This window comes from Enhydra lutris, unplaced genomic scaffold, assembly GCF_002288905.1.
Source record: "Enhydra lutris kenyoni isolate GAN:26980312 unplaced genomic scaffold, ASM228890v2 scaffoldscaffold99, whole genome shotgun sequence".
In the NCBI taxonomy this organism is placed as follows: Eukaryota; Metazoa; Chordata; class Mammalia; order Carnivora; family Mustelidae; genus Enhydra; species Enhydra lutris.
The window spans coordinates 1469666-1496050 of NW_019154183.1; the positions used below are offsets into that span (position 1 = coordinate 1469666).

The 26385-nt window shown below is 47.1% G+C and overlaps 1 protein-coding gene across 1 annotated transcript; it reads left to right on the plus strand.

Annotated features, from left to right (window-relative positions):
• Positions 1-1521: 1521 nt before the first annotated feature.
• LOC111139315 (BMP and activin membrane bound inhibitor) lies at positions 1522-6531 on the plus strand. Its single transcript, XM_022491577.1, has 3 exons — positions 1522-1625; positions 5022-5309; positions 5753-6531. Exons 1-3 carry the CDS (start codon positions 1550-1552, stop codon positions 6169-6171), a joined length of 783 nt encoding a protein of 260 aa, XP_022347285.1. The 5' UTR covers positions 1522-1549; the 3' UTR covers positions 6172-6531.
• Positions 6532-26385: the final 19854 nt, after the last annotated feature.

A 26385-nucleotide genomic window follows, 5' to 3' on the forward strand; every position in this document is an offset into this window, starting at 1 on the left:
TTTGACTTCACATCTGTCACCTTAGCATTAAATGCTTTTCTTTTCCTCTTCCCGCCACCCCTTGACATTTTATCTGGTAGGGAAATGTTGGCTGATCCTAAAAGGAAATTTCTCAAACGGTGGACTTTTGTTAATCTCAGGTTATGGGAGGAAACGATACAAGAGCATTCCGGCAGATAAGAGTTTTAAGTTGAATTTAGCCTCCAAAAAGTAAAAACAAAAGAAAACATAACACAACAATAGCAAAACCTCCAGGGCTGCCTTTGGTTACGTTGGGGGCCGGCAGCCCTGCAAGTCCTAATAAATGAATTAGTATCTCAGGAAGGAGATCACTGCGGGGCTGATATTGATCAGGGTCAGCCGGTGTGTTTGCCTGCGATTGTTTGGGGGGTGGTTAATTGAGTGTCAGTCTCGGCCTGTGTCGTCTCGCTGGCGCCGGGTGCTTTTGGATTTGCTAATTTTCGTTAAGTGTCTCTAGCCGGCTCCTCGTCCCCTGTCTCCCCAGGAGAACTTAGCGGCCCCCACTGATCAACAGTCTGTCTGGGCTTTATTGATCAGAGGGCGGGCTGCTCAAGGCGGATGCGCCGAGAGGGAGAGGGGAGAGAAGGCTGAAAGCAGACCCCCGCCCCCGGCCGCCCCCCTTCCGGGCTCCCCGACGAAACCCCCTTCTCGGCCACACGCGAGCCCCCAGGGCTCGACAGGGGCGCCGTGGCAGATGGCGCACGCCGGGGGACCGCCACTTGTCCCTGGGGTTCCTAGAGCGCGCAGCGTGGCCCGGGAGGCCTTCCGCTAGCGACCCCTCGGTCCCTTGCGCGTTTCGGGGGCAACAAGAAAGTAGCCAGGGGATGGGGGACGCCGGCCCAAGTCTGAGTTGTGAAGGTCCCGGAGGCGAGTGCCAGAGACCCGGCGGCCAGGATCGACCCGCGCCTCGCGAAGGTCACGGACGCGCAGGCCTCCGCGAGGGGGAGCGCGGGAGACGCCGGCCTCCCCGCCCTCAGCCCCAGACGCCGGCGCCGCTAGTAGCCGCGGGGCAGGTCCCACCCGGCCCCCCTCTGGGCCCGCCTCCTGGCTCCGGAGATGATCGACTGGAGCCTGGCGGCCAATCGGGCGGCGCCGGTGCTGCCGGGGCGGGGCCAGGGGCGGGCCCGGGGGCGGGGCGGCGTCTGGCCGGCTCCAGGCGCGGGGCGCTATTTACGGCGCGGATCAGGGCAGGGAGAGGCGGGCGCAAGCTGGAGCTCGCGGCTGGCGGTCTGGGCGCGCGCTCTGGGAGCTTCTTCCTTCGCGGAGTGGCCGGCCGAGGGGGAGCGAGGCCCATAGCCCACCCGGGACTGCGGCGCCGAACCGAGCGAAGGGGCCCCCGGTGGCCGCGGAGTCGGGCCGCGAAAGTCCTCTGGGCTGCTCGGCGCCCCTCCAGCCGCGCTCCATGCTCCGGCCGCGGCCCGGCTCCTCGCCCGGTCGCTGACGGCTCCCGCCGCCCCGGGGAGCCCCCATGCCCTGCGCGCTCCGGGAGCCGTAGGCTGCAGTTGCGCCGCGGCCGTGGGGGGCGTCAATGGATCGCCATTCCAGCTACATCTTCATCTGGCTGCAGCTCGAACTCTGCGCCATGGCCGTGCTGCTCACCAAAGGTGGGTGCCCGCCGGCCGGCCGAGGCGCGGGCTCTCCGGGGAGGGGCGCGCGGGGGTCCCGGGGCAGCCGCTGCCGCGGGCCTTTGAAGGCGGCTGCCAAGGCTTTGTTAGCAGCGGGCGAGGCTTCCTCCCGCGCTGGATCCCGCAGGTCGCGACAAGTTGCCTGTTCTTAGAAGTCGCGGCGGTGGCTTCGCGGCCGCCCCCCCCTCGGGTGTCCCGGGGCCGGCGCGTGGAGGTGGAGTCAGACCTCGGGGCAAGTGATTGTCAAAATGTTGTTGTAAGTCTGTCCGCGGCGAACTTTCCTGAACGTCTGCAGCCGGGAAGCGGGGCCGTGGTGCGCGCGGGGACGCAGCCGCCCTCCGCACCCCGCGGCTGGGGGTGGCCGCGCCGAACCCGCGACCCTGCGGGCCGCCGTGCGGGGCCGGAGTGCGGACGGTCGGCTCCCGTCCCCAAGTGTGACTCCGTCCGCGCGTGTGCCTCCGTGTGTGTCTCTCAGTGTCTTTGTAAGCCCGCGAGTGTGAGAAAGAAGGTGCCCCAAGTGTGTCTCCGTGTGCAGGAGTCTGATGGGTGGCTTCGCGGGCTGGGAGGGGTGGGCTCCGCCAGCGGTCCGATTTCCCACTCCCCTCAGGGTTTACACTACTACCGGGGGAAAAAAAAAAAGGAAAAGGTCGGTTTCTTTTTGCTCCCTGCAGTCTTTCGCCTTTTAGGTTGAAATAACCCAAACTCCTAGATTTCAAGGATTCCCCCGCCTCCCCCGCCATGAACTCTCCTTACTGTTCTCCGAATAGATGATTTTTTTTTTTTTTTTTTTAAATGGGAAGCGTTATTTAGCTTTTGCACTCCCCCCCCCCTTCTCTAATTGCCATGTAGCAGGCATGAGGTTAAAGGATAAGCTAGCCCAGAAGGATGCTGTGCTACGGTATTTATTTATTTTGAAAGGAAGGGTGTAATTAACCCTAAATAACAGCCCTGGTAGCCTGCAGAGGGGAGCCTCCTGGCCCTATCAAAGGCGGGCAGAGCAGGGAGGGACTGAGGCTGACATGAAGTCACAGATACCGAAACTATGTGCCTGATAATGATATAATTAGGGGATCAGAGATTTCTGACTGCTGCGGACTTCAAAAGCTTTAAAAGAAGCCAGCAGTCTCTCCTGTAGCCATCTTGACTAAAGCAGACATTTTTGTTTAATCACTACATACAGTAACAAGAAAGGGGGGGAAACAGAAGAGCATTGTTCACTGTTTCCAAATACCAGTCCCCTTTCTGGGCCTTTTGCATGCCACAGGAAGAAACTTTATGAAACTACAGAAATATAGTTTTAATACAGTAATACAAAAGTCCATTCAACTTGTTGAAATGTGGCTCCAATTAAAAAAAAAGTTGTTAGAACTTTGGTAGTTACCTGTCAAAATTTTATTAGACTGTTTTAGGTCATTGAAAATACAGTATTTTAAATAGGCTCTCATAAACATTTTACTCTTTTTTTCTTTTTTCATTCAGTGCTCTTTTTCTGCACTGGGTTTGAGGTGCATGGGATCAAAATGGACTTTGAATCTGTTTTATTTCTACTTTAAATCTGTTGGTGGAATTTGTCAGGCTAGGGATACGTAGTCATCACCACATAAGACTGGTGAGCTTTGTGCAAAGCGTCGAGTAAGCTTGGAAAGAGGAGAGAGAACCTCTAAAAAGCAAGGTTCGGGGCGCCTGGGTGGCTCAATGGTTAAGGCCTCTGCATTCGGCTCAGGTCGTGATCTCGGGGTCCTGGGATCAAGTCCCGCGTCAGGCTCTCTGCTCAGCTGGGAGCCTGCCTCCTCCTCCTCCTCCCTCTCTCTGCCTGCCTCTCTGCCTACTTGTGTTCTGTCAAATAAATTAAAAAAAAAAAAAAAAATCTTAAAAAGCAAGGTTCCAACTTGAAGGTCTTCCTGGAGAAGGGACTTTGGCCCAGAGTGGGACAGACCAGGGAGCTCGCCAACTGAGGCTAGAGCAGGACCTCCAGCTTTGGACAGTTAAACTCAAATTGCCAGAGATCTGTGATTAGCTGGAAGGCATTTTTTTTTTTGTTTGTTTGTTTTTTGTTTTTTTTTTTTAAGAATGAAAGCATTAGCGTCTGATGAAAACCCGAGCATACCATACAGTGGCCTGGAATTTGGACAGATAATTAAATGAGACACCTCACTCAGGCGTTCTCATTTGCAGAGAGGAGGAGGAGGAAGAAAGGAGAGGGTAGGAAGAGGTCTATAAAACCACAGTCCCTGGTGTTTAATTTCAGAGCCGGGGTTTCAGTAACTACTAGAACTTCTCATCGGGGAGCTGGGAAAAGGTGTGTGCCTCAGTTCTTTTTACATTAGCATTAGTTGTGGTATCTGACAGTGACCAGAGCCCACGGGGTCAGATGTACTATTGGTGATCTCTCTAAGACCCAGATCATTTCAACTAGAGGAGGATGCTAGAAGCCTCAGAAGCATGCATTGCAGCAAAATGTTACCAGCGACTTGCAACTCCCCAAATAAGTTTTATAAAGGAAACTTGTAATCACTTCCTGGAGAAAAATTTGAGGTTTCCTTAAGGATTTTTCATTCAACCGGCAGAGGATTTTCAGTTTCAGTGTTTCCCCTTTTAGATCCCATGTTGAATTACATGTAAAACTGGGGAGTTAAGGGGAGGAGAAGTTAGCTTTTACACCCGCCTCCCCTCCTCACCCACCCCCGCCCCCAGTTTTATGACTTTCCATTTGGGCTGAAAGAAATTGACTTTGGCAAGCAAACCACTAATTGTAAACTGCCTAGTTCCTGTTTTACAATATACTGACTAAAAGCTCCTCTGCATGAAAAGATCTTTATAGCCAAAGTTTGCCTTTTCTGGAGAGGTTGCAAATACCTGCCCAGTTTCATAGTTTTAAAACCTCCTGACCGGAGCGATTTCTAGATTGTTGTGTTTCTAGTTAATAACTTTATAAGGTGTTAGCTAAAGCTCTTAAATCTTGGCACAGCTCTTTAAGGTAGTAAACAATTCAGTAGTTCCGATCAAATATTTATACTGACAAAATCAAAAAGCCGGGCATTTTTATGTTGTATGGTTACGTAGGATTAAAGTGAATAAACAGTGTAATTCACCTTACGGTAGGAGAATTTCTTGTGATGATTCTTTTCCTTCAGATCCAGAAGTAATATTTTGAATTAACCCGCTAACTCCTCAGAAATCGCAATTGAACTCTGATTCTCTGCAGTTGGGATTAGTACGTTTCTTGCACCCAGGGCTCTCCCAAGTCTGCCCTGGGCTGCCACTGCGCTCAGCTGAATATCCAGAAGTTCATGCCTTTGAACTTGAGCAGATGCCCAGGTGGAGGCTTGATCTGGGCTCAGGAAGGCGCGTGACGCAATTTCTCATTGTCTTCAGGTGAAATCAGATGCTACTGTGATGCTGCTCACTGCGTGGCGACCGGCTATATGTGTAAATCCGAGCTGAATGCCTGCTTCTCCAGGCTTCTCGATCCTCAGAACACAAACTCCCCGCTCACCCATGGCTGCCTGGACTCTCTCGCAAGCACAGCAGACCTCTGCCAAGCCAAACAGGCCCGAAACCACTCTGGCACCGCCGTGCCCACATTGGAATGCTGTCACGAAGACATGTGCAATTACCGAGGGCTGCACGATGTGCTCGCCCCTCCCAAGGGGGAAGCCTCAGGTAGGTAGAAGCCCCCTCGGACCAGCATGCCGGCCTCCTCTGGCGCGCGGCGGCCAGGACTTGTATGTCTGCTATTGATTTTGTTGTTAATGTAATTAGAGACACCAGGGGGAGAGGCCTGGCTGTGGATGCGAAGATGCATCTCTGTTGAGTAGCTTTTGTGTCTGCCTGAGCTTGAGATGTCTGTCTGCATGATAGGTTTTGCCTGGCTTTTCCACTTTTGGAAGACCCAGAAGACCCTTCCTGTTCAGGAATGACAGTCCCTACACAGACTGTTCTCGGAAGCCGATCTTTGCACCGCTGGGCAGAGTGTCATTTGTAAATAGTGTTGATTTCACCGTAAGCTGCTTCTCACGGGGTATCTCATTGCAGATGGATAGATGATCGTAAGTCCCGGTGGGAGGGCGTAACCGCAGTCTGCTCACGCGTTTGTGTTGCTCTAGGACAAGGAAACCGCTATCAGCACGACGGCGGCAGGAACCTGATCACCAAAGTGCAGGAGCTGACTTCCTCCAAAGAGCTGTGGTTCCGGGCGGCCGTGATCGCCGTGCCCATCGCCGGTGGCCTCATTCTGGTGTTGCTGATCATGCTGGCCTTGAGGATGCTCCGGAGTGAGAACAAGAGACTGCAGGATCAGCGGCAGCAGATGCTGTCCCGTTTGCACTACAGCTTCCACGGACACCATTCCAAAAAGGGGCAGGTGGCCAAGTTAGACTTGGAGTGCATGGTGCCCGTGAGCGGCCACGAGAACTGCTGTCTGACCTGTGACAAGATGAGACAAGCGGACCTCAGCAACGACAAGATCCTCTCACTCGTCCACTGGGGCATGTACAGCGGGCACGGGAAGCTGGAGTTCGTATGACGGGGTCTGACCCCAAAACGAAGTTCTTGGACGCTGGAAGGCTTGGGGTTCTGCTGGACAGGAGCACTTTATCTGCAGAAAAAGGAACTCACCGAATCACCTTTGAGAGACGGAATGACCTCTGCAAACAGAATCTTGGATATTTCTTCTGAAGGATTATTTGCACAGACTCTTAAATACAGTCAAATGTATTATTTGCTTTAAAATTATAAAAAGCAAAGAGAAGACTTCGTACACACTGTTACCAGGGTTTTGCATCTGAGCGAGCTGGAATTGAGTACCTAAATAAACTAAAATGTGCTCTGTGTAAGCTCCAACATCTTGATTTATTGTAAAGATTTAAAAATATATATATATATACATGTATATATATATTTTGTCTGAAACTTAGCGGTGTCTTGTCATAAATTAAAAACTAAGTGGGAAGTGTAAGAAACTTCATGTTAATTATACAAATGAAGATCTGTTGTCGCTCATAGTAGGGTCTCAACTATAGGATTTGGCTTGATTTTTGTTTGTTTTGTTTTGCCTTTTTTTTTTTTTTTTTGTATTTAAACAAGACCAAGATCTTGTTTGTCCTTACCTGCATATTTGTAGTTTTCTTACAGTGTGGAGAATTTCCAAATGTGTCCTGCCCATCATTCAGTGTCTTACCCACGTGTTTTTGTTAGGTGTTAGGATAACCCTGGTTTTTAGCTTTCACCTATGAGAAATCCAAAACTTCTTCAGACCAGGTGGGATATGGTGGATCCATGTCTGGAGCTGAGAAAAGGTCATATTCATCAACTTCAGTTGCTCTGAAATGCTTTTTAAAAATGTGTCTACCTCCAACCAAATAAGAAAAACCAAACCAAGCCCGCTAAACAAAACTTCTCGTAGTTACTTAGTCACTGTCTACCTTTACTACGTTTGGATTGATTTACCATATCAGTTGGCTTTTGTCTCAGACCAAATTAAGTATTTTGGATCCCAAATTAGCCAAACTCGATTGTGTCATGCTCCTAGTTTTCAAACCTTCCTTCAATGCAGTGTTATACTAATATTTTTTTTCAGTGTTTAGAAAGGGTTGCAATACTGAGGTTATTTGTATCAACTGAGATTTAAAGAACACTAGGGTCCTATGCCCCCCACATTGACTTCAGCCGCTGACACACTGAGTAACAGTGTTTTCACTCCTGTAGGACCTTCTGTCTGGCAAGACTGCTCAGCCTGAATTCAAACCCATGCCATGTTTGTGTACTTGCCCCCCCAAATAGGTCTTTGTTATCCTAAACGTGAGAAGAATTTGTCACCTAGGATTCTTTTTTTTTTTTTCTCTCCTGATTCTTTTGTATATTTGAAACTTCTGCTTAAAAATGAACCTCTAGTCTGCATATGTGAGGATGGGGTTTTCTTTTACTGAGTGTTAAAAGATTGTGTGTGTGCATATTTGGGGGGTTATTTTACGATAAGCATAATTTGGGTCCTTTAAGACAGATGCAGTCGCCAAGTTCATGGAAGAATCGGAGTCGAAATGACTAGTCTAAAAAAACGAGTACCTAGATTATCCAATAATTAAGAGGCCACAGCCCCATACAAAGTAGGCTATGGAATAAATACACATTTTAATAAATGACGGCATTCGTATTGTGCTTTTTGAGAATGACAGTTCTTGCACGCGTGACTTCCAGTTTATAAAGGGTATTAAGTTTTTGGTGTGTTGCTTTTCAAGGGAGCCAGAGAATTGTGGCCTAACCATCCAAACCCCTCTAGAGAAGACAATTCACTGAGATTGCCCCTTGATGGAGTTTCGACCCTTACCTCCACTGTGAGCTCCAGATCAAATTACAGCAGTTTGATATCTTGAAGATGAAAAGCCTTCTTGCCCCTTCCCCCTTCTGCTGTCACGTACAGCGGTCAAGCATGCTCAGAGACGCCTCGAGCAGCCGGTGTCTGTTAGTCTTACTCACCCCATTTCTTCTAAATACCAGTTAACTAAGAACTCAGCAACTCGTTAAATAAAGGCAATGAAGGACTTGAAGTCCCGTATTTTGAATCACTTGGAAACCAGTAAACCCCCATCCTCCAGGCACTGAAGTCACAGACATTTACTGGAAGATGAATGCAAAATGCCCCCACTTCTGTGTTCAGTGTTTGCTGCCCTGCGTCTTGTTCTTACTATAAATTCACGAGGCCGTTTACACCCATCCTGTTCTGGGGTGGGGGGCAATCGTGCACCTGCCACCCACCGCTAGACTGGGGGTCCGGGTGCTCACGTGCTTGCCGCATAATCGACTGGCTATTCCTATTCCCGAGTCTTCCTAAGACGAACCCTGTGCCCCTCTCGTGTTGTATTCATAAATGAGATACTTACTCACGGAGTGTTTGCGCACGCCCTCGCCACCAGTCTTAAAAGGCAGTTCTGGGCATAACTCGGCCTTTCGACGAAAATACTGCGGGTCTCTCAACTTTGATTTTTACCAAGAACTAAATATAGGTTCTCCTGTTGCTTTCCTGTGAGAGCGTAGAGGCTGCCAAGAGCAGAGATAAAGGGCCCTTCATGAAATAACTACCTACCTGAGTGGGTGATGTAAGTAAGGTGATGACTGCTGTGTTTGTTTTTCCCTCCTGGAGATGTTTACTGTTACTTTGAGGTGACAGGACAAGGCCGAGCTAACCAGGAACAGCCCTTGTTTAATATTGACAAAGAACTACCCCCCACCCCCAAGTAAGATTCTTTTTCTAAGTGGAAATTTGCCCCAACCAGAGACAAATGGGACCAAATTTGCCATGATGTTTCTATATCTACCCCCCTCCCATTCTCTCCCTTTTGAAAAAATTGATCTGTATGTGGTTATGTCTTTTATGTTATTTCCACCCCCCCCAACACACACACCCTTATTTTGAATGGCTCAGAGGCTTCCTAGGAATTGACTGGTGTGTCTCTAATTTCTGCTGAACTGATTTTATTAAAAACACTGCACCATAGGGGGTTTGACCTTCTAAAATACCAAACATGTCTGCTTTAGAAAATCACAAAGCTCTCCTCTGAAGAGCTCGTAAATCTGGTTTCAATATGGGTTGATTATAGGCTAAAAGCTTGAAGGCAGGGGCATCCAGTATCATGAGTCTGGAACTAGCCTTTTTGGGGCCAGGACAGCTTTTTTTCCTTATAACTTCTAATTGGTCCTCTTCTCTGTCTCAGCCCAAATAATGTCACACCTCCACCAAAAGTTACACGGCGGGATGAGGCCGAACTCATAGAAGGGTAGCGGTCAAGTGCACTTGGGAGTCGCACAGCCAATGCTGTGTTCCAATGCTGCCTTTGTCCTGCTAGCTCTGTGAACTTGGGCAAATTCCTTAAGCCCTGTGAATACTCAGTTTTGTTACCTATAAAATGGGGGCAATGATAATGCTTTACAAGATTATTGCTTGGAGGTATGCTAGCTATTTCTATCAACACACACAAGCGTCTTCAATGAACTAGAGGGGCCCAGCAAAATATTCCCCAAAATTTGAGGGGTGCCTGGGTGGCTCAGTCTTTAAGCGTCTGCCTTTGGCTCAGGTCATGATCCTAGAGTCCTGGGATTGAGCCCCACATCAGGCTCCCTGCTCAGCAGGAAGTCTGTGTCTCCCTCTCCCACTCTCCCTGCTTGTGTTCCTTCCACCTCTCACTGTCTCTCTCCCTCTGTCAAATGAATGAATAAAATCTGTTTCTTTTTTTAAAAGTTGAGAGCTTGGGGGGCACCTGGGTGGCTCACTTGGCTAACCATCTGCCTTAGTATTGGGTCCCTGCTCAGCAGGAATCGTTGTTTCTTCTGCCCCTCCCCCTGCTCATGCTTTCTCTCTCTTTTTCTCTCAAATAAATAAATGAAATCTTTAAAATAATTTTTTTAAAAAAAATTTAAGAGCTTGGGCCTGTTACTTTTACAGTGGACATTTCCTTGACTTTTTTATACTTCGCTCTCTCATACCTGAGATTTTCAGCCCTTTCAGCGACCTGTAGACTGCATGTAACCTTCTTAATACAGGTTTTTAATGTATTGCTTTTAGCCTCTCATCTACTAATGACATTGGCTTGTCATTGTTTCCTTTCGGAATAATCTCGTGGCTGCTGATGGGAACACTTCAGTTTTATGGACCTTTTTTTTTGGTATTTGACAGAATGATGGTTAATCCAGTGAGAAAATCAAGGGAGTCCAGTTCGCTGACGGATACTGTTTCAGAATCACTTGACCGGTTTGTGTGTGATTGATGCTTTCTAGACAATGGCCACCAGCACTTACAGTTTGCCCCATAGGTGCTCCCACCAAAAGACAAGTAGTTCCGCAACGGGTTTTTAGGGCAGTGTGGACGTTCTCACACGGGGCAGGGGGCGATCGTCTAGTTAGTGGCAAATCCGCTTAATTCCCCCAGATGAAGCTGATTTAGTTGGGGACTCTGAAGGTCCCAGTTGTGATGGAACTGCTTGAGAGACTGACCCACGCTTCGTCCCTCTCTTAATTCCGTCCCTGTTGCTCTCACTGTGCTGATTTAAAAAGGCAGGTCACTGATCTGAGAATTTGAGACCCGATGAAATAACAAAATTAAACCCTTCTTGAAAATTTGACAACTCTTCATTTGGAATAGGTTCAGGCTCTAAACACGTCCTGGCTGGTCGGTGCACGTCGTACCGTCCTGCGCGTGATGGCGTAATTCACTTGTCTGCCCTTCTGGGAATTTGGAGATCGGCCTGGGGAGGGGCTGGGGCTCGTGCAGCCGGAGAGGGAAAGACTTCTTGCAGGAAGGTGGTGATTTTGCCAGGGATCTGCTTTGGAGAGTTTCAATGTATTATAGGCCGAGGCCTATGAGCCATGTTTATACAAACTTTCCCCATTCTGTGAATATGAAAAGGGATTTCAGGAAAGGCATCGAGAGGCAACCTGGGGAGATACTTTGGATAAGCAGGTAGACAATGTCTCAAGGCCTCCGTCATTCCTCAAGACCTCGCGGAGTCACCTATCTAGCAGCCTGTCGCCAGCTGGCCTCCTGGAGGCTCCTTCAAACTGTGTTTGGCAGCCTAGGCCTTGCAGACTGGATTGTTGTTGGAGTGACCCGAGCGGAATCCTGAAGAGGTGAGCTGGTGACTGTTTCTGTGTGTGTGCATATACGTACATAGTGTGGCGTGTGCACCTCTGTGCCATGCTGGCCGGACGGTCTTGGAAATCCTGGAATAATTTCACAGCGAACAACTTTCAAGGCAGAGTGTAAGTAGATGCTGGAATTCATGGGAAGTCAGCAATTTGTTTTTCGACACGTGAAGACTGAGTTAGTTGTGATGAATTAATAAAGTCAGGGGCTGTTGTGTAAATTCACTCTGAGAGATCTCACATTACAAACCTAATGGAACAAAAATTGTTTTAGCAGTTAAAACCAAGAGAAATACAGAAAGCTCTTTATCCCTGGTCTCTTCCCCTTGGAATTTCCCTAGGGAACTGATGAAGACAGTGGAAAAACACCACACTTCTGAAAGCAGTTTCTTACTTTTTCAAGCGTTGGAAGTCCACGCTGAGGCTTTTTTTTTTTTAATTTAGAGGATGTGATTTTGATACCCAAGACTTTCATTCACAGTTGCCTTGCTAAATGGGGTATTTCTCACCTGGATTTAGGGATTCAACTGTGAAATCCCGGTGGAGAGGAGGGAGGACGGACCCCTACAGCCTTTGTACCTTGCTGTGATCCAAGGAGAGCAGACCAGGAAGGGAGACCAAGCCCTCGTGCATTAGGCATCTGAATTCAGGTTGTCCGTAAATACCCAAATGTCTTCCTCTTCACTTTTCTCCACTCTAAACTATTGTTTTGAAGATTTATAATTGTGTACGGGAACCCCAACGAAAACAAGTTGCCAGTGAAGGGAGTAGAGGAGAAACAATTCAAACGGATCTGAAAATTAATGGAGCGTTGCTAAGGTCAAACGTATCCCCACCTTTGAAATCTTGTGCGATCTCCAAGCGAACGACAGGACACCAGTTCTCACCAAGAAGCATTATCCTCATTCCCCATTAAACGAAGAGGTGGACTTTCCTTTTAGCACCGTGAAATATCCAGTTTTTATCAGTGTTTCCCTAAGGAATTTAAAAATAAACCACGGAGAGTTTTGTTGGTCCAAAAGGTGAAGGGCTTAAAATCAGCAGGCTCTTTCGTCTTGAATTGGCTGGTCCTAGCCACACTGGGGTAACTTTGTTCTCCTGGAACTGAACCTGTAACCAGAGGCTATAATAAAAGCGACAAACAACTTGCTGCATCCTTCTTTCAGGGACACAGCAAAGGTGAGTTTTATACCACCCGCCCCCTCCACAAACACCTAGTATCTTCATTAAAGGATTACCTTTTACTTCAAAATCCAACTGGCTCTTATGCACCCATATATAGTTTTATAACTGAGACTTTATATGTGTTTCTTTTATTATTAGCGCTCTCTCAAGAAAATTACTTATTGAATAGTAACTTTAAAGAAGATGTATATTTAGAAAATGTGTGTGCTTATGTGTGCCTGGGGGGAGTGTGATCATTCATGACTTCCCAACCCTTATAACCTTTGTATTGTTTCTAGGGTCTCATAATCCTTTCATTTATTTAAACATATTTTATGCACACGCATATTTTTGTTTTCCATGAGCCCTGGGTCAGACCGTTTACCGGCGCCCAGTAATGTGTGTTAAAAATATTAAGTGCGGGGGCAAGGGGGGCACCTGGGTGGCTCAGTTGGTTAAGCGTCTGCCTTTGGCTCAGCTCATGATCCCAGGCTTGGGATCGAATCCTGAATCCAGCTCCTTGCTTAGCGGGCATCCTGCTTCTCCCTCTCACACTCTTCCTGCTTGTGTTCCCTCTCTCTCTGTTGAATATATAAGTAAAATCTTTAAAAAAAAATATGAAGTGGGGAAAAAGAGTTTCTTTTTCTTTAAAAGCAGCACAGTTGTCCACCTTCAAAGGCAAAAACTTCTGGGCTGGAAAGAGGAAGCGTATCCTCTGGGCAAAACCTGGGGCAGCACCGATGGGGCTGGATTGGGAGCTCGGTTTCCCCTGGGGTTCCTGGCTTCTGGCTGCCAATTTCACAGGCTGACAGAGCATGGAGGAGGCTGTCCAAAGAAGGGATTGTCTGTCCGTCCGGGATTGCTAAATGCTAAGTGTCAAGGGTCGTTTCCCAGCCCGATACTTGATTGTGAAGCAGGCTCCGAGGGAAATCTTGGGAGGCCGAGGATTGTGACACACGCTCTCTAGGTGGGCAGTAAAACCCGACAGCCCTCCGGGGCTGCTTGAACAATGGGAGGTTGTTTGTTGGCATTTGTATGCAAATTACGGTGAGGGGCTAACAGGTTGCTTTGAAATGCTGAATTTGTTTATCCCAACGAGGGAAGCCCCACCTTTGCTTCTGGAGCAGAAGATTGAAGGAGCTCTTTCTCAAGGCCGTCCACATTGAATTGGGTCCAGCAGGGTCCCCGGCGTGGTCATTAACCCCAGCTGGGCTTCAGCACCGGAAGTGCGCTGTTGGTCCTCAGACTGACCCAGACGGAGGTGACCTGCTGGGAAGCCGCTGGCTTACCAAGTTCTGGAGTTTTCTCTAGGCCCCCTGGCTAGGGCTGAGCCACCCCAACAGCAAACAACTGAAAGGAAAAAACACTCCTGTCTTCAGAATATCCATCACATAAATACCTCCTCTGGAAAAAAATACATCGGCCATTTCCTTTGGCTTCATCTTCATGCCTATTCTGGGAAAGAGCACCTCCCTCCCAGGCCCAAAGAAAGACTAGCCACTGAGTCTCTCACTGGGTTGTGTCTTTGTATGACCTTTTAAAGTCAAAAGCATTTGTTCAAAATGCTTACCCTAACATTTTTATAGTCTTTATAGCTGCTAAAGGTGTGCGTATGGTTTTGGCTTCGGAGGGACCTGGGTTCAAGTTCAGACATGCCTTGTTACTAGTGATGTGACCTTGGGACAATTAATCTCTCAGTTAATTCACTTACATAATGGGGATAATATCGTCAGCGTTTGGGGTTGTTGGGAGGATTAAATGAGGTAAAGCAAATAAAGATTTCGTGCAATTCTTTGCAAAGTTGTAAATGGTAGCCATTACTATAAGGTACTGTTCCTTCAAAAGCCCTTTAACTTTCTAGACATCACACAGGTGGCCTGGGGGTCACCACTCCTACTTTGCAGACTGCATGGATTCAAAGATTTAGTGATGTTTAATCTTTTTTATCCGTGAGTGTCTTTAATTGGCCCAGTTTGACCTTTCTGTGGTTATATTTTGCTCAAGACTGCGGGAAAGTACTTAATCTTGATGTGAAAATACTGAAACTACCACATCCCTTGCAGGAAAACATTACTTATTAGGAAGAGTTATAGCGCTTAACCACAACACAGAACAGTTTGTGCTAACACTGTCCAAAATCAGGGAGGGATGTTATCTGCTCCCTGTTACAACAAACACCTGTTTTTGCACAACCTGTTAATGAATACACACCTGTCGAGTGTGTTCGCTTGCCCTGCGGACTTGACTGACAGGGGCCAAGCCACAGCTCACTGCGTGGAGTCTAGGAGGTGGGAACCTGTCTGTCTGGCCCACTCTCTGGCCGCTGCTGGGTGGTGGCTGAAGGGCTGGCCAAGGTCACCCTCGCAGCAAGGCAAGCGGAGAATTAGAATTTTGTTCTAGACCATGCCCACCAAGATGGTTCTCACGATAATTTGTGCTTCCAGGAAAGTGGTGAGCCTAAAAACACAGTTGAGTTTGACCTTGTGTTGTGAATCTACCAACCGGTCGGTCACTTACGGTTCCTTCCTAAGAATGTCGAGGCTTGCCTGGTTCTCCATCTTTTCGTGTTCCTGTAAATTAGCCTCATGTGGGTGTGACGTGAGCTAGTGACAGATCAGTGGGTCTTCTGCAAGCCTGGGGGTTTATCTGTGTGTCCCACCTCGGCATACAGCATCTTTAAGCAGCCACCTGATACTTCCAGGGGGACACTTGCTGAGGGAGACACAGACGCGGGTTGCTGCTCATTTCCCAGCTGACCGGCTCTTAAACGCTTCTGCTCATGTTGGGTCTTTCCCCTTACCCTGTTTCTTCTGACCCCCTCCATCGTGGGTGTTACTGCTCCTCGTAGACTTGAGGTTTCTTACCTGTCTCTGACTCTCCACACTCCAGCCACCTCTCTGGGTTCTGCCTCCAGCTGGTTCTAACCCCTTTTGCTCTGGCTTCCTGTGCTTTCTCTCTTGATTACGGATTTCGCTTTGCTTTTCTGTCCAGTGGGTTTGTTTTCCAGTGACTTGACTGGACACTGGCTCTTGACCTAGGCTTTAACTGGGAAGCTCTCTGTGTCAACTTTGGGCCATGGCGTCCTGGACCAGACCTGGGTAATCCCGCCTACCTGGTTGTGTAGAGACAGCCTTGACTATAGACTCAAGAATCGCATTGTAACTCACCTCACCAAGTTCCCAAGACACGCTTTACTCCGCCTTTCCTGGTGGGCATTCCTTACCCAGTAATAATGTGGGCTTGGACCCTGTGGACTCAGGGGGGATGAGGCAAACTGTAGTGCTCAGGGCCAGGACGGTGGTTGAGAGAAGAGGCCACTCCCCTTTGGACTGAGAACATACTGGCAATTTCTCTGGGGCCCCTGGGGCCCCAGGGCTCTGAGCTCATCCTCACCCTGGAAGTCGCTGTCCATCCCTCCAAGGCCCTCACCTGATGGTTTTCACGGAAATCTGAAATAATTTCCCTTATTCTTGCAGCAGGCAGAACCACTGATGACCATCCACGCTTTGGTTCTCGGATGAAGCTGAGGACGTGGCATTTCCAGCCTACTCCAGTCTGTGGATTCGACTGGAAAGATGAAGGAGGGCATCCTCTCGAAGAGGTCAAGGTGGCGTTCCTGGTGGCCGCGAGGTGGAGCCTTACTGCTGCCTGTAGCCAGGGACGGACTCGCCAGAGCCTCCTCCAAGAGCAGCGGTCCAGCGTAGCATGGTGCTGAGGCCCAGCAAAGGCCAACTGGGAACGGGGGTCATGGTTGGAAGAGATGTCCCGGGTCCGGTAGCCAAACTGATGGCCCAGGGCAAGTAGCTGGTGAGGCTGGCACCCTGGGGCTAACTGGCCCGAGGGCCGGCACAGGCCATGTGAGGGGGTGAGCGCACCTCTCTGGGCACACCCGGGGGGCTGGGCACCACCAGAAGGCTCGCTCAGCTGCTGTCACAGGAGCCTTGCCCCCCATGCCGGGCTGGGACCCAAGCAGCATTGGTTACTCTCCGGACATCATTCCTCTGGCTTCTGTTCCCCAGCTGCACGACGATGGTGAAGTCAGTTTTCAGTTTTGGAAAAAGGAGCAATTTGGTCAAAGGTTCTGTAACAGCTAGTTGGAGTTCATAAATCAGGCCAACTTCCAGCTTCATCTTTTTCGTTTTTATGTTATGTGTTTATTTCCTTTTTAGAGAGGGAGAGAGAAAAGGCTAGAGGGAGAGGGAGAGAGAGGAGCCCCAAGCCAGCTCTAGACTATGTGTGGAGCCCCACTTGGGGCTCGATCCCAGGACCTTGGGATCATGACCTGAGCCACACAGGCTCCCCTCCATCTTTTTCATTTTTAAAATGACAGTCACAGGAACACTGTTTTCCTTCTACCTCAACTGTCTGCTGTGGAAATTCGATAGTGCTAGCAAGGCCCTTTGATGTCCTTGGGAAAAGCACTAGAACATAGGAATTACTATAAAAATGTTATTTTGGAATGAAGATAATTTTTTTTCTCATGGGTTTCCATGTTTTTATTTCCTTTACATTTTTAGTTCTGTGACTTTTTTTTTTTAAGATTTTATTTATTTATTTGACAGACAGAGATCACAAGTAGGCAGAGAGGCAGGCAGAGAGAGGAGGAAGAAGGCTCCCCGCCGAGCAGAGAGCCCGATGCGGGGCTCGATCCCAGGACCCTGAGATCATGACCTGAGCTGAAGGCAGAGGCTTAACCCACTGAGCCACCCAGGTGCCCCAGTTCTATGACTTTTTAAATGTAGGTTTTTGAATTGTGTCTCCTTTCTCTATGTTTATAATTAAACCATAAAATTTGCTCTGAGAAGACAAAAAATGGTGTATACAACACTTACATTCTTATGACCATCTGTCCTTCCTTCCACCAGTAAAAAGACACCAGCCATTTGGATTATTGTTTGTAATTGAATTTATATTTACAATCAACCTCAGGCTTAGAATTGTGGCTAGGTGGGTAGGGAGAGAAGAGAGAAAAGTCCAAACAGTATAATTAACAAAAGTGGGAGCAGCGTTGTTGTGCACACGTTGAAACAATCATGTTGATTGCCCCAGTATCTCAAATAAAATGGAACAATATAAAATATAAAGTTTACTTTTCCCCACCCCCCACCAAAGAAATCCCAAAACCTTGGAGAAAAGTCTGCTTAAAAATAACCTTAGTCTGGGGTGCCTGGGTGGCTCTGTCATTAAGCGTCCGCCTTTGACTCAGGTCATGATCCCAGGGTTCTGGGATCGAGCCTCGCATTGGGCTCCCTGCTCAGTGGGAAGCCTGCTTCTCCCTCTCCCAGTCCACCTGCTTGTGTTCCTCTCTCGCTATCTCTCTGTCAAATAAATAAATAAAATCTAAAAAAAAAAAATGAACCTTCATCTTGGGGGTATGGGAAGCTCAGTCAGTTAAGCATCTGACTTGGGCTGGGGCTGTGATCTCCAGGTCCTGGGATGGAGCCCCGCATCTGGCTCCCATCTCACAGAAGGGAGGCAGAGAGACAAGCGGACTCGTACTCTATCTCAGCTTAGGTCTTCATCTTGGGGTCCAGAGTTCAGGTCCCTGCTTTGGGCTTCAAGCTGGGTGTGGAGCCTACCTAAAAAGAAAAAAGAAAAAAAAAAACCCTAATCTTCGTACTTTCCCCCTACTTAAGACAAATATTATGTAATAATAAAACTGGCTTTCCTTTTTGAAAGTTTTCTATAATTAGCTGAAATGTTAAGACAAGTAGACTGGATCTTGGTTAGAGACAGAGGAAGGAGTATTTGTATTTCTTATTGATCTATGCCTAAATGTTTGACATTTAAGTGGTACTTAATGATTGCAAATTTCGGGGTTCCTCTGCTTGCCTCATTGTTGGGAAAAAGTAGTGAAGTGGCTTGCTCAAGGCAATGTTGTGAACAGGGATTTCTGCCCAGGACCATATTGCTGGGCCATCTTTTCTCCAAAAGATACAGATAACTTGTGACAAAAATAAAACCAAGCCCACACAGTCTTACTTCTGAATGGGAACTTCATAGGAGCCCTTTGTCTCTACCTTTCAGGAAGGCAAAGCCACACGCAAACTACACGCAAACCACATTATCTCTGCCAAGTCCTAACTTATCCCTCCCAGGGAAGCCAGGAGAGAATTCTCTGCCTTGCTTGTTTCTGGGATCTGGGGGATGAGAAGACATTTGTTCTGTTCTTTGCAGATTTAATTCCTTGAGGGAAGATTCCACATTTATTTTTAAGTAATCTCTACGGCCAGTGTGGGGTTTGAACCCACAACTCCAAGATCAAGAGTTGCACTCTCTACCAACTGAGCCAGCCAGGCACCCCAAATTGCACAGTTTATATATTGCTCTGGCAGCAATGGGGGAAAAGATCTGTATTCTCCTCTCCAATGACACCCTTATTCTGGGAATTTAAAAAAGGAGCTGTCGGGGTGCCTGGGTGGCTCAGTGGGTTAAGGCCTCTGCCTTTGGCTCAGGTCATGATCTCAGGGTCCTGGGATCCAGCCCCTCATCGGGCTCCCGGCTCCATGGGGAGTCTGCTTCCTCCTCTCTCTCTCTCTCTCTGCCTGCTTCTCTGCCTACTTGTGATCTGTCTGTCAAATAAATAAATAAAATCTTTTTAAAGAAATAAATAAATAATTAAAAAGGAGCTGTCAAATTTCCTTTCTCTAGCTCTTGGGAAGGTTGTAAAAAGGGAGTAAATTTGCAATCTTCTCCTCTCTCTTCCTTCTACTTGCTTCTTACCTTCCTCACCAAATGAAGCAGAAATCGATTGATTTGGGTGACTTTAAAAAAAATGGTTTAAATTAAAATAATCTAATTCCAGTGTAATTAACATACAGTGTTGTATTAGTTTGAGGTGTACAATACAGTGATTCAACACTTCCATACCACACCTGGTGCCCATCACAGCAGGTGCCCCCCCCACCCTGCTTCATCACCTATGTCACCCATCCCCCCACCCACCTCCACTCTGGTCGCCATCAGATTGTTCTCTGTAGTTGAGAGCCTGTTTCTTGGTTTGTTTCTTTCTCTCTCTTTTATTCCTTTGCTCATTTGTTTTATTAAATTCCACATATTAGTAAGATCGTGTGGTATTTGTCTTTCTCTGACATATTTTGCTTAACATTATACTCTAGCTCCATTCATGCTGTTGCAATTCACTCTTTTAATAGTCTTGATTTTTATTTTTGTTTATTTATTTTTAAAGATTTTTATTTATTTGACAGAAAGAGAGAGAGAGAGACAGCCAGAGAGGGAACACAAGCAGAGGGATTAGGTGAAAACACAGATCCTGGTGGAATTTCAGTGAATAGGACCAGGATATATTTTGGAAAGTCGTAAAATGTCAAACATTATGTAAATTTTATTTCTGAAGCTTCAATAAAACTCAAACTATAATTATGTTTGCATAGTGTCTTTTTCAGCAAGAGAGACTCAACTTTCTTCATGGTTATGCTTTGACAACCCCATTCACTTTATTCATAACACTCTCCTAAAAGAATTTCCTTTCCAGAAAACAGTTAATGAACCCAGCATAATGGGAATTTTCTACACGATTGAATTCATGGAAGAGTAACATTCTATTCCAGAATAATCAACCAGTCCAGAGACACTCAGCTTCTCACTGAACAATGACCGTTTGGTAAATCAGAACTAAAGTCAACAATGTTGTAGAAGTTGTCAGACGCTGACAAAAATGTTGGGATCAGAAAGTGAAGACATCAGGTTACATGGAACGCTCCACTCAAGTCTAACTCACAAAAGGTCACCAGAATGACTAGCACACGAAAGGTCAATGTTTAACTTTTTCCAAGTGTCGCTTAAAAGAAATGTGTAAGAGAGGAACGGGAGGGAGAGAAACACAGAGAGAGAAACTTGGTTGGTTATATCAATGCATTAAAAGCTGTTCTGGACAAAGAACGAGAAAAAAGTCCTAATAATTTTCAAGAAGTCTTCATGTGCGGGCTTGTGGGTGGCTCATTCGGTTAAGGATCTGCCTTTGTCTCAGGTCATGATCCCGGGGTCCTGGGATAGAGTCTCGCATTGTTTTCTTGCTCAGTGGGGAGCCTGCTTCACCTTCTGCCCCATCCCCTTGCTTGTGATCTCCCTCTCTCTCTTTCAACTAAATAAATAAAATCTTAAAAAAAAAAAAAAAAAAGAAGAAGAAGTCTTCATGGGCTATGCAGACCGATTATTCTTGATTTACTGTATTCTATGTTTACATACATGCTGAGAGAGAGAGAGAGAGAGAGGGAGAGAGAGAGATGAAAATAAAAAGAATGAGAGGAAGAAAGAAAACATAAAGAAATATTAGAAGTGTGGGTATGGAAAAGAGAAACAAATGGAACAGGTTAACAATTAATGAAACGAGCCCCCGGGTCACACGTGAGCTCCAAGGGGTGGTTAACATCCAGCGTCTCCAGAGCTCAGACCAGCGTGTAAAGAAACACAGGGTCTCCAGCAAGGGCTCTCTTGCCAGCATCCGGACTGATTCACAGCCCAGTTAGACCCCAGCCCCTCCTCCACTGTCGCCTCCTCATCATTGCTGTTTCTACTCCTTCCGTTTTCCCTGTCTCTGCCGGCAAGGCGCTCAGATGAGGTGACTTTAAGTGTGGTCCCAGGTGGGGCTGGTCCACAACCTGTTTTGTACTGGTTTATGGAGAGTGAGCGTCGAGAAACTTTTAAGCAATTCGATGGAATGATGCAATGTCTCTAGCATCTAATGAAAGACCGGGCTTCATTTTGTACGTCTTTGTTTTTAATTTCATTTCGACTAGTAACTTACTTGTACTGTATTTTACAAAATACCGTTTGCGATGGCGTGGGAAGAAAGGGTCTGACATTACAGTTAGCTGGAAGCCCTGCTCTGGAGAACCAGGAGGTAGTGCGTTGGGGGAAAGGCCATCCTACTCTTCCAAATGCGGATGGAGTTGATATGAAGTGGAGGAGATCCAAACCTTTCCCCTCCAGAAGAGCCTGGTTGGATGCAACAGCCTCTCGTTAATGTCGGGCTTCAGAGCAATGATTCTGCAACACAGTTGTCTCTCCTCCGAACTTTAAAAAATTTAATTTCCAGGTGTTCGTTGCTAGGATATAGAAAAACAATTTTTTTAAAGTTTTGGTTTTTTTTTAATTTTTTTTAAATTTTATTTTTTATAAACATATAATATATTTTTATCCCCAGGGGTACAGGTCTGTGAATCGCCAGGTTTACACACTTCACAGCACTCACCATAGCACATACCCTCCCCAATGTCCATAATCCCACCCCCCCTCCCAACCCCCCTCCCCCATCAACCCTCAGTTTGTTTTGTGAGATTAAGAGTCACTTATGGTTTGTCTCCCTCCCAATTCCATCTTGTTTCATTTGCTCTTCTCCTACCCCCTTAACCCCCCATGTTGCATCTCCTCTCCCTAGAAATACAATTTTTAAAAAATATTTTATTTAGGGACGCCTGGGTGGCTCAGTCGGTTAAGTGTCTGCCTTTGGCTCAGGTCATGATCTCGGGGTCCTGGGATCAAGTCCTGTACTGTGCTCCTTGCTTAGCCGGGAGTCTGCTTCTCCCTCTGCCTGCCACTCCCTCTGCTTGTGCTCTCTCTCTCTCTGTGTCTGACAAATAAGTAAATAAATAAAATCTACAACAATAACAACATTTTATTTATTTATTTGAGAAAGAGCATGAGCTGGGGGAGGGGCGGAGGGAGAGGGAGAAACAGATTCCCCGCTGAGCAGGGAGCCTAACCCGGGACTCAATCCCAGGACCCTGGGATCATGACCTGAGCCGAAGGCAGAGGCTTAACTGGCTGAGCCACCCAGGTACCCCAACCCATTTTAAATTTTAAGTGAAAAGTAACTGCATTTTCCAAAGCAAAAAATTAGTGAGAAGTGTGGTTGTGTATATTTTTGAAAATCTCTTTAACTTATGGATTAACAGAAGATGGCTATAGTCTCATATCTACTTTCTAAAAAAATATTTTATTTATTTATTTGAGAGAGAGAGAGAGCACACGTGGGCACTCACAAGTTGGGGAGAGGCAGAGGGAAAAGCAGACTCCTTAGCAGACAACCCGATGCAGGTCTTGATCCCAAGATGCCAAGTTCATGACCCCAGGGGAAAGCAGACACTTAACCAACTGAGCCACCCAGCCACCCTCATACCTGCTTCTGCATTCAATCTGTTGCAGTATCATCCATCATGAAGTCTCTGGAATAATCCCTTATATGTTAGTAAGAAAATGAGAGTTAAACCACCCCCCCAAAACAAACAAACAAAAAAAACCAAATAACATTTCATTAGGAGAATAGTTTTGACCTTATAGAACCCCCAAAAGTCTTGGAGACCTGTAGTGTCCCCAGACCAGAGACACTTTGAGAACTTCCGGTTTACAGCATCTGCTCAGACAATAATAGACAGTGTATCCAATCAGCCAATGAAGCTTGACTGTCCTCCAACGTATGTGTATTCGTTTACAAATTATACATATGACTATCATCAGTTTGTATATTATATAGAATAGTGAAGCAATTTCTTACTGTTAAACTAAAATAAAATGCAATAGAAAATACAGTGTTTCCTTCCTGAGTCCTTTCTTGCCATCCTGTGCACCCTCGACCCTAACTTGGAGGACACCGCTTTGGAGCAGCAGCAGGAGACACAGAAGATTTGTTCTCTGGGGCCGGTCCTATCCTGCAGGAAGCCGCGGGAAAGCAGCCTGCCCTGGAGAAGAAGGAGACTATGGGAGCACACCCCCATAGAAAGAGAAGTCACACAAAGCTTGGTCTCATCGACTATTAACATACCTTGAAGCATCACTCCAAGGGGTTTTATGCTATGATGAAATGCTCTATTTGAATAACCAGAATTCAGAGCCTCCTGGTGACAGCATCAAATTCAGCTCCTCAACCAGATTCTTTCAAGAAGGGGGGGATTAGCAGACAACTTTGCTTTGTTCCTTCCCGGCCCTAGAGCAGGGCCCCGGGTCCTAGAGTCATGGGAAGACTAGACTGTTTCTTGGCTGTTTCTCTAAGATTCCAATCCTTTTCTGGCTGGCTGTAAGCATATAGTTTATTTTTACCCAGTTTCCGAGGGAGAGATCAGAGCCTTATAGCTCTCGAGTACGAGGAATGTATTAGGTATTTTTTGCTGAGTAACGAGTTACCTCCAAACTTGCAACTGAAAACCATAAACATTTGTTATTTCATAGTTTCTATAGGTCAGGAATAATGACAATTGCCTGTGGTTCAGAGATGCTCACAGGTGTGCAGTCCAGGAGTGGGCCGGGGCTGTCGTCAACTCAAGGCTCAACTTGGGGAAGGTCTGCTCCCAAGGTCATTGGTGTGGCTGTTGGCTGAAGACAGCAGCTCCTTGCCATGTGGGCCTCTCCCTCAGGAAACACACGACAGGCAGTCGGCTCCCCTCAGAGAGAGCCAGCAAGAGAACAAGGAAGGATGCTTGTAACAGAAGCCACAGTCTTTTTTGTATGAAATCTCAGAAATAATATCCCACCATATTGCTGTATTCTTTTTTTTTTTTTTAAGATTTATTTATTTATTTCACAGACAGAGATCACAAGTAGGCAGAGAGGCAGGCAGAGAGAGAGGGGGAAGCAGGCTCCCCACGGAGCAGAGAGCCCAATGCGGGGCTCGATCCCAGGACCCTGGGATCATGACCTGAGCTTAAGGCAGAGGCTTTAACCCACTGAGCCACCCAGGCGCCCCATATTGCTGTATTCTATTTGTTAGAAGGAAGTCACTAGGTCCAGTCCACACTCAAGGGGAGGGGACTCCACAAGGAGATAGATTTCAGAAGGGAGCAACCCATGGGCTATCTTGGAGGCCACATACAGTAGGAGGAGAAATTCCCAACCACTTTTTGGATTAATTTCCCACTCTTGGTCACCGACATGTTTTTCTTTATCTCTGTTGCTTGTGTACTAGAACAAAAAAGCTCTAGAAGGAAAGGATTTTCCTGACTTCCACACCCTGTGTACCTCTAGGCCCTGCAGTAGTACCAGGGAGGAAGGCACACATATGTGTAGAATAAATATATATATCCATTAAATGGTGGGAAGACAAGACTCATTACGGAGGTTCTCAGTCCTTTTGTATCTTGTTTTGCTGCTTAATTCTTATTTAGAGAATGTAGGCCCAAGGTGAATGGCATTTTCTTTCTTTTTTTTTCCTCATTCATAAATACACAATTTTATGTGTGATTTTCAGGGGAAACTTAGGCATTAAACTGTAAGCTGATAAAATACGGGTACCTAAAAAAGTATAAAAATATAAATAACCCCTTAGAATAAATTTTAGTGAATTAAAGTCTTAATATCTTTAAATTTAAAAACCACAAGTCTATCTATTATGTCAAGGTCATAAATCAAAGGACGCTACAGGACCAGCAGCGCCCATGGGTACGCGCCGAGGCCAACGAGGGGCTGTCCCCACCCCCGGCTCCCTGGGAGGACTGGTCCCCGGGGCCTCAGTGCGCCATCTAGAAAGTTTGTGATGAAACTGAAGTCAAACATTTAACAACATACGAGAGACCTTACAGAGAAGCGGAGGTAAGTCCTGGGCGCCAGAGAACCTGATTCATCAGGTTGCTGGCAAAGAAGAGGGTATAGGCAAGAAGCCTCTGGAAGTACTAGAGACTCAGCACCCCTGAGCCAGCCCCTTGTGTACCCCCCCAGGCTCTGACAGCCCCCCCACAGCTAGGGAAGGTCTGTCCTTAGAGCATGCGGGCGGCGCTGCTTACAGGGGTTCTGGTCGCTCCAGCATCCTGTCCCGTGGGCAGAACCCGTGCAGGGCGCATGAGTCTCAAACACCCCAAACCCCAGAGAGAACCGGGGTCAGGCAAAGAAAACGAGCCAGCCGGCAAGAGGGAGAGACTGGCGATGCACTGTGAACAGAGAATGGTATTTTCAATCAGTCCTCACTGTAAACCTAAAAAAAATTCTCAGAGTAAATTCATAATCCTGGTGCCTTAATAGCACAGATCAGTGAGAAATCAAAAAATGTTTGCCCAATGGCCAATAAGCACGTGAAAAGCTGCTCTGTGCCCCTTTAGCCAAGAGGGAAATGCCAAGTCAGAACCAAGATGAGATATTCACACCCATTCGGATGACTATCCTTTTTTTTTTTCTTTTTTAAAGATTTTTATTTATTTATTTGACAGAGCGATCACAGTAGGCAGAGAGAGAGGAGGAAGCAGGCTCTTCGCTGAGCAGAGAGCCTGATGCGGGGCTCGATTCCAGGACCCTGAGATCATGACCCGAGCCGAAGGCAGAGGCTTTAACCCACTGAGCCACCCAGGCGCCCCTCGGATGACTATTCTTACCAGCACCAATAACAACCACAACAATAGCAATAATAACAAGAAGCTGGAAAAGAAATGTTGGTGAAGGTGTGGGGAAATGGGTGTCCTAGCACACTGCTGGTGGGGATGTAAAATAGTGTAGCCATCGCGGAAAGCAGTTTGGGGGTTCTTTCCACAGTGGAACATAGAATTACCATATGATCCAGTGATAAAGAACTGAAAGCAGGGACTCAAGCAGACACCTGTGCCCTAGTGTGCTCGGCGGTGTCCTTCACACGAGCCAGCAGGCGGGAACAACCCAAGTGTGTGGCAGCAGGTGAGTGGCTAAACAGAACGAGCATCTACGTACAATAGATTACTGTTCGTCTATAAAAGGAATGCAGGGGCGCCTGCGTGGCTCAGTGGGTTAAGCCTCTGCCTTTGGCTCAGTTCATGATCCCAGCGTCCTGGGATCGAGCCCCTCATCGGGCTCTCTGCTCAATGGGAAGCCTCCTTCCCCTCTCTCTCCGCCTGCCTCTCTGCCTACTTGTGATCTCTGTCTGTCAAATAAATAAAAAATAAAATCATAAAAGGAATGCAGTTCAGACACTTGCTGTGACACAGATGAACCTTGAAAACATGATGATAAGTGAGATAAGCCAGACACC

Coding starts and splice junctions, on each gene's coding strand:
- LOC111139315 (XM_022491577.1), top strand. CDS start 1,550: ATGGATCGCCATTCCAGCTACATCTTCATCTGGCTGCAGCTCGAACTC. Junction 1,626..5,021: donor GGCCGTGCTGCTCACCAAAG/GTGGGTGCCCGC, acceptor CATTGTCTTCAG/GTGAAATCAGATGCTACTGT. Junction 5,310..5,752: donor TCCCAAGGGGGAAGCCTCAG/GTAGGTAGAAGC, acceptor GTGTTGCTCTAG/GACAAGGAAACCGCTATCAG.